Consider the following 7847-nt stretch of genomic DNA (forward strand, 5'->3'; position numbering starts at 1 on the left):
TGCAAATGTTTGTTTAGCTACTCACGCGCCGCCAGATTTACTCACCCACACACCTGTCAGTCTCGCGATACTACAGCATGATCACGTTTGACCCACTTTCCCGGGTTTGAGTTATCCCTCTTTCTGGAACCGAAAACTCAGAGTTTTACTGAATTTGAGTTCAAGAACTCAGAGTTCCAACAAAACCTGATTCTTGAAACGGGCCCCAGGATCAACATGTAAACATGTAAACACATCAACATGTAAACACATCAACATGAACGCAGATGTTTCAGATCTGAAGCAGCTTCACTTCACCTTCTAAACTCTCCCATTTGTCTGACAGGAGGTCATCCTCTGGCTGCGTACGCAGACTTCCTTCCACCATCTCTGCTCAGTCTGACCCTCAGCGTGGATCTCCAGCCTGAAGACCTGCAGGTCGTCTCAGCGAGGGCTCCTGGTCTGGAACACCTCCACCTGGAGCCTTGGGGATCGTCTTCTAGCCTGATTAAGCTCCTTCCACGCCTGTTTCCTCACCTGAAAACGCTGGCTATCAGGTGAGTCGCTGCAAACTAAACTTCCTGCTGAGCAAAGTCTGAAAGATCTCTGAATCCTCTATGAAACTTTTGTCAAACGTTTGTGTTTTCAGAGGTTCTGAATGGGTTTAGATGTTTGGGGTCTGCTGGGTTTCTTTCCAGGCATCATGGAGTGTCAGAAGAGGACTTCCTGCTTCTGCAGGAGCTGAAACATCTCCACACCGTGGAAATTCTGGATGTGTATCATCGGCCTAATCCAAAAGAGCCCAGCTGGGTCCTTTATGAGCCCAGTCCTCACCTGCTGCAGCTCACCTGTAAGCTGGAGGAACATACCAATCGCAGAGTGCAAGTGATCACATACTCGCGTAAAAACGTTCTGAGCTGCGACTGCACATGATCTGAAGAGCAGCTGTGAAGACTCCTGACATCACCGCGTGACCTTCTGACCATTTTTAAAAGATTTGGGTTTTTTTTTGCCAGATTTTCTTAACACGACTCAATAGAAAAATGCTCCTTTTGCAACCAGCCTCCAGTGGTCGTGTGAGGAACTGCTGCATTTTTTTTTTAACTTGTCCGGTCCAACAGCTGAGCCAACAGATGTGGGCTGAGAGCTTCTTGAGTTGGGCAGATTTTTTATCAAATACTTTTATTGATTTTTGCTCTCTTTCCAACACAAACACCTCCCTCCCACACAAGTATACTCACCCAAATCTCAGCATACAAGTAAATTATACGTAAAGTATAATAAAATAATTACTTATACATACTTTACAAATATAAATAAATTAAGAAAAATAAATAAATAGGTAATTAAATACATTTAAAAATAAATAAAAATAAAAACACATTATACAGAATTTAACTAATTGTAAAGATGTAGTAGGCAAAGCAAATAAAGAAAACAAAATATAGTCATCCCTTTGGCCTTTTCCTCATTTCCCATCCAGCTTTCCTTTCTTCCCTCAGCTGGAACACAAGATCACCTTTACTTAAAGCAGATGTAGTTTAGTCAGCTATTGTTTGGCCACTAAGCTTTAGAGACTGATCATTCAAAAAGGTAGTAAATGGAGTCCAGATTTCATGAAAATCTGCAGCCTTGTCCCTCACAATATATGTTAATTTTTCTAGGGCCAAAGACATTTCTTTCAACCACTGGTTAGTGGTTGGCCTCTGGACATTCCTCCAGTTCAGAGCTATGACCCTTTTAGCCTGTAGCAGCGAAAAATCTATTAATTTATATGTTTTTGAATTTATTTTTAAATCTTTAGGGTACATATGTAGCATGCATAGTTTGGGATCTAAAGGGATAACACATGTTGTCAACTTGGATATTAAGTGGAGTTCTGTCCAAAATATTTGGAGCTTTTCACCATCCCATAAACAATGAAGCAGAGTCCCTTTTTCTGTGTTACATTTAGTTAGGGATGTCCCGATCAGGTTCTTTTGGGCCCGATCCGATTCCGAGTCATTTGATTTTGTGTATCTGCCGATACCGAGTCCTGATCCGATACTTTTATAAGACATTTAAAACATGAATAAATTAAACAAACAGATTAGTGTTGTCCCTTATTTATATTTTAATAACCTTCTTTTATCACTAAAAACTTAAATAAAACAATTCTGTGAAGTAGCTTTAATAAACAAGTAAAAATACAGCAAATATAAACCAGGAAAGAAAATACAATTGTTATATAAGTGATAATTAGTCATGTGATAAAGTTTAGTGACTTTAGCTTTAACATCTTTAGAGCTATTGAACATTATTAACCAAATGTGATTCCTGTCCTCATTTAAAATTCTTAAAAATAAATTATGATTTTGTTTTAGCATGAAATTTGATGAGTGTTCATGAATAGTTGATATCATTATTTGTTTTAATTTACTAGTTTTATTTATTTAGTTATTTTTAAGATTATGTGCTTCTTTTTTAAGTTCTTAAGACATCACATTTTCTGTTTTATTACCACAGTAGTTAATTTTCTTAACTGTTATTTCTCTGTCAGATAAATCAAACAGGCATATCAAAGGACAGCTGGGGTCCTAAGGAGTTAAATCACGGCGCTAGCATGTAGCAGTTAGCAGCTGCTGTTTAGCCATCTGTCTGCAGCATGAAGAGCTTCACATTAAAAAGAAAAAACTGTCTGTTTCTGTTGGAATACCTTTAGAGGATGTTGTTTGAGTTATGACAAACCAATAGAGACACTTGCTGTCAGTTTAAAGCGTTTTTAAAGAGTTATTGATCCCGGAACTTAGCTTTCTAGCTAGCTTTGTTAGCTTTTGTTTTGTTAGCCTTCTGCTTGAGCTGCTGCCGTTTTCTGGTGATGACATTTTGTGATCTTTTCATGACATGCAGACTTATAGTGGAGTATTTATCCATAATGATAAGATGAAATAAAAAGCTCTGATCATAATGAAAATAAATGAAATGTCCGATCCTGATCGGACAAAGGAGTCCGATTCCGATCGAGTCCCCAACCACGTGATCGGATCGGGACATCCCTAATTTTAATACAAGTGTCTGGTATGTCGGGATTAAAATGGTGCAACTTTACGGGCGTAATATAAGTCCTAAACAGCCATTTGTACTGTTCCTTGTGGGTTGGGCAGATTTTACTGTCACAACAGGGATTTATTGAGTATAAACCCCTGTTGTATTTCATACTAAACTTTATTTATATTGATTATGTTTTGTTTTTGTTTATTTATTTATTTGTCTTTGTTGTTGGACCGGACGGAAAAAAGGAAAAGGGTGGGGGAGGGGTGGACTCAGACTAGACCACCAGGCTGAGGTTCCCCGCCCCCCCCACCAGGGATGGGGGCGGGGACAGAAGGTTGAAGGAACTGCAGCATTTGGTAACTTCTGGTCTCTTCATATCTGGGAGGATTTTCTTGTACTCAGCTCCTGGTACAATGTTCACAGTGGATCGGTGGTCATATGGCCCCGCCCCCAGGTGCGAATGAAAACCTGAGCGGGGCGGGGCATCTTTGGAAATGAGGGTTCTGCTGGAGGGGGCCATCTGCAGGAGGGGGTGTCTAGTTGCAATGCTTAGGCCATACATTATTTTTTCACAGGTTGACACATCACTCATGTTGTGTAAAATGTAAAAAAAAGTAATAAAAAGTTTGACATAATCAATGACCTCTCTTGGCGTTGCCCCCCTTCTTAGCGGATGCTGTCACTGTCTAAGCTAGATGTGTGTGTAGAGGTCTGTCTGTTTTATTTACATTCAGTTGCTTGGAACAAAAAAGCAAAATAAAATCCTTGATAAATACAATGCAGGAATCTGCTCAGATCAAAAACAACAATGAGGCTTTTCTAATCGCTAGGTTGTAGTTAAAATAAAAGTCAAACTGTTACAAGCGCGTCACAAACGCAAACAAACGTCTTTCATTAAATAAAACAGAAAGCAATGAATTTATTTGGTGCAAAATTATATCTAAGCTATGCTTTTGCCCCCCCCCCCACACTTTTGGCTTTTGGTAGGAAAAGATTCATTTAACTGGCAATCAAGTTTTTTTCCCCTTTTTTTAAATCCTGAACAACAGAAATCTGTTCACCTGTGAGGATCTACCATGCAGTTCCAGCAACACTCAGCTGTGGTGTAGTGGTTAGCACATCTACCCCCCATGAAAATAAAAAACATTTCATTTCAAAACAGTTGTAACTCTTCCTGCAGGAAATAAAAACATGGATTCTTCTTCTGGTTTTCTCTGTTTCTGAGACTTTCTGTCTGCAGAACTGCTTCCTCTGAGCTGCAGAGGAGATTACCCAGAATGCACTGCAGTCAGGTGATCTCTTATGCAAGAGTGGGAGGAGCCGCTCTGCTCAGGTGAACCAGGTGTATGATTACAGACAAAAACCCGGAAACTTTAGCTTTCAGAGACACGACTCCATTTTCTAGACGGAACCAGGAACCAGGTGAGTCTGAAAGTTCTGCAGGGACGGAACGCCAGAACCAGAACCGGATCAAGGACACAACACTTGTTAGTATGAATGTTCTTTCCCTTCTCTGTGTGTTTGTGTCTTTGTGTTCCTGTGTCTGTGTTTCTGTGTTTGTGTGTCTCTTTGTGTTTGTGTGTCTCTGTGGGTGTGTGTGTTCTTGAGTCTCCTGGTGTATGTGTGACTTTGTGTTTGTGTGTCTCTGTGTTTGTGTGTCTCTGTGCGTGTGTGTGTTCTTGAGTCTCTTGGTGTATGTGTGACTTTGTGTCTGTATGTCTTTGTGTTTGTGTGTCTTTGTGTTTGTGTGTCTTCGTGTATCTGATGAAGTGTCTCCTTCCTCTCAGATCTCTCGGTCGATCTCCTGTTTGCTCGATGAAGATGAGTTCTTCAGAGAACGATGTGATGTTGGATTCTCCAGAACCGTGCGTGGAGATGGACCGGTCCAGATCAGAACCTGCAGGCTCGGAGGGTCCTCCTGAAGCTTCAGACTCAGAGTGAGATCCTGATGCTGGTAGACCACCAGATGAACTCCACAGGAGATATCCAGTAGCATCTCCAACGTCAGAAGATGCTACCTTCTGATGCTTTAGATCCCAGCTGCCCCCCCTCTTAAACTGCCCCCCTCTCCTACCAGAACCCCCCCTCCCCAGACGACATTCCAAAGTTTTCCAGGAACTGCTGACCTCCAACGTGTTTTCATTTCACGTCTTTGACAGAAACATTCTGGAGCCGTTTGTCCTGCAGAACGGCTGCAGATGTTCTCCTGGGTTCTCCTGCTGGAACGCTCCACGCCTCCTTCCTGTGTCCTCCTCAGATTCTGAAGCTGAGATGTTTGTGTTTGCAGACAGCAGCTCCCTCCAGAGGACCAGCCGGCAGCATCCTCCAACAGCGAGGCCTCTGAAGATCTGTGAGTGGAGCATGTGACTTTAGCCCCTCCCACTTTCTGTGATCAGAACCACAACAACCGTCCCAGCCAGAAGCAGCTCTGCAGCTAACGCTCTGCTGTTGCTCCTCTACAGACAGAGGAAGAGGAGGGCTGTGCTGACGGAGGAGCGGCCGTCCTGCTGCGCTTTGTGTCAGGACGTCCTGAAGGATCCGCTCTGTCTTAGTTGTGGACATTGGTTCTGCAGACGCTGCATCACCTCCCACCGGCGGCAGTCCGCCGCGGCTCGCCGCTCCTGCTTCCAGTGTGCTGCAGAATCCGACAGTGGAGCCGGAATCCAGACGTGGGATCACAGCGGAAGTAAGAGATGTTTCTGAGCTGCTCAAATCAGGTCTTTCTGCTCCAACCAGACCAGCAGAATCCTCCAGAGTCTTGGGCTCTTTTAGAATTTAACCTTGTAGAACCAGTCAGGGTCAGGTGACTCAGGTGAGGCTCAGGCTCGTCCTGCTGGGGGAAATCTACATATTTTCTTTGAGGTCTTTCTAATCTGATCTGATGTTCTCTAATGCAGGAATCCACTCCGAGTGTTGGGAGACCCTGAAGCTGGTTCTGAGGAACTTCATGGATGTCTTTAACTTGATTCCTGAGGACCAGATCTTCTTAAAAGACATTTTCATAGATCTCCACGTCTCAGAGGCCAGAAATGAGCATCAGCGCAAAGAAGCTGGAGCCTCATCCAGAAAAAAACCCAAGCTGCGAAGAAGTATCCAAATGGAGGACGTCCTGAAGCCCGGAAGGGACACATCAGCCAGAATTGTTCTGACCAAAGGAGCTCCTGGTGTCGGAAAGAGCATATTAACTCAGAAGTTCACGCTGGACTGGGCCGGGCGCAGAGACACTGAGGACATCCACTTTGTGTTTCCATTTAAGTTCAAAATGCTAAACAAGCAGAAGGATCTGAAACGGAACTTTGTGGACCTCCTCCACGACACCTTTGGGGACATCAAAGATTCTGGAATCACCACCTTCGACGAATTTCGGATTTTGCTTATCTTGGACGGCCTGGACGAGTGTCAGCTTCCCCTGGACTTCAAAAAGAACGAGACGCTGAGCGACGTCTGCGTGGAGACCTCGCTGGACGTTCTGCTGACAAACCTGATCAAGGGGAACCTGCTTCCTTTGGCCCAGATCTGGATCACCACTCGACCTGCAGCAGCCGCTCGGATCCCTGCCAAGTTTGTTGGGTTGGTGACGGAGATCAGAGGGTTCTCGGACGCCAACAAGGAGGCCTACTTCCGGAAGAGGATCAAGAATAAGGAGCAGGCCAGCAGGGTCATCTCCCATGTGAGGGCCTATGAAAGTCTCTACAGGATGTGTCACCTCCCAAACTTCTGCCGCATCACGGTTAAGGTACTGGAGGACAAGATGAAGACCGGAGAGGAAGAGGAGTTTCCCAAGAACATTGGGGACATGTACATCAACTTTCTGTTGCTTCAGAGCAAACGCAACCGCCAGAAGTATCCAGACAAGGCTGAGAAGTATCCGGACATGAAGAAGGTCATCCAGGTTCTGGGTAAACTGGCCTTTGAGCAGCTGCAGAAGGGGCACCTGATCTTCTACGCCTCCCACATGGTGGAGTACGGCATCAGCGTCAAAGACGCCCCTCTGTTCTCGGACGTTTTAACAAACATCTCCAGAAAGAGGAAAGCTGCGTGTAGGGACCCCGCCTACTGCTTCATCCGCCTGAGGACCCAGGAGTTCCTGGCTGCAGTTTATGTCTTCAACTCTTACCGTGGCAGAAAGACGGAGATGCTGCAGGACCTCCAGGAGCATCTCAGGGATGGGGAACACCCGAGCGAGTCTCCTCGGGATGCTTTTGTGAGCAAAGCCCTACTGGCCCCCCTGCAGAGCAAAAATAGACATCTGGACCTCTTTGTTTGCTTCCTTCATGGCCTGTCTGTGCAGTTCATCCAGAACTTCCTCAAAAGCTTGATCGGTCGCCCAGACGCCAAATCCGAAGTCATCTTGACCGCCCTCAACCACCTGAAAAAGATGAGCTACCAGAACTTGCTTTCTGACCAGAGCCTCAGCATCTACCACACTCTCATGCACGTGAAGGAGCTGTCGCTGCCGCAGCACATCCAGCGCTTCCTCAAGCTGGAGAGTAAGTCAGAGAAGGAGCTCCTGGAGGTCCACGTCCCGCTGCTGATCCACATGATGCACGCCTCCGAAGACGAGCTGTACCTGAAGAAGTACAACGTCACCAAAAGGACTCACCAGAGGCTGAAGAGAACCACGGTGAGTCCAGGTTCAGTTCTTCTCATGTTTGCAGCTCCTCCTGGATCTGAACCTGATCTCTAGAAGATCTGAACCTGATCTCTAGAAGACCTGAACATGATCTGCAGGAGATCTGAACCAGATCTCCAGGAGATCTGAACCAGATCTCCAGAAGATCTGAACCTGATCTCCAGAAGATCTGAAGGAGATCTGAACCTGATCTCTAGAAGAT

General features: G+C 44.9%; 2 protein-coding genes across 4 annotated transcripts in view; both read left to right on the forward strand.

Annotated features, from left to right (window-relative positions):
* LOC112142293 overlaps positions 1–2058 on the forward strand; it is a 6403-nt gene extending 4345 nt beyond the window's left edge. Inside the window, exons 3-4 of one of the 2 annotated variants that reach the window (XM_024265559.2) lie at positions 326–536; positions 678–2058. In XM_024265559.2, coding sequence (XP_024121327.1) covers positions 326–536; positions 678–912 — 446 coding nt within the window. In that variant the 3' untranslated portion in view covers positions 913–2058. Of the gene's footprint in view, positions 1–325; positions 537–628 lie in introns of both variants that reach the window. The other variant, XM_036210830.1, reaches the window with a different exon arrangement.
* Positions 2059–2900: 842 nt separating this feature from the next.
* The window catches only part of LOC112142313 (protein NLRC3), a 5802-nt gene continuing 855 nt past the window's right edge, over positions 2901–7847 (forward strand). The window contains exons 1-5 of one of the 2 annotated variants that reach the window (XM_024265591.2): positions 2901–4499; positions 4800–4949; positions 5300–5362; positions 5475–5698; positions 5910–7636. In XM_024265591.2, the coding sequence (XP_024121359.1) occupies positions 4828–4949; positions 5300–5362; positions 5475–5698; positions 5910–7636 (2136 nt within the window). In that variant the 5' untranslated portion in view covers positions 2901–4499; positions 4800–4827. The remainder of the gene's footprint in view (positions 4500–4799; positions 4950–5299; positions 5363–5474; positions 5699–5909; positions 7637–7847) is intronic. The other variant, XM_024265592.2, reaches the window with a different exon arrangement.

Source organism: Oryzias melastigma, unplaced genomic scaffold, assembly GCF_002922805.2.
Source record: "Oryzias melastigma strain HK-1 unplaced genomic scaffold, ASM292280v2 sc00254, whole genome shotgun sequence".
NCBI lineage: Eukaryota > Metazoa > Chordata > Actinopteri > Beloniformes > Adrianichthyidae > Oryzias > Oryzias melastigma.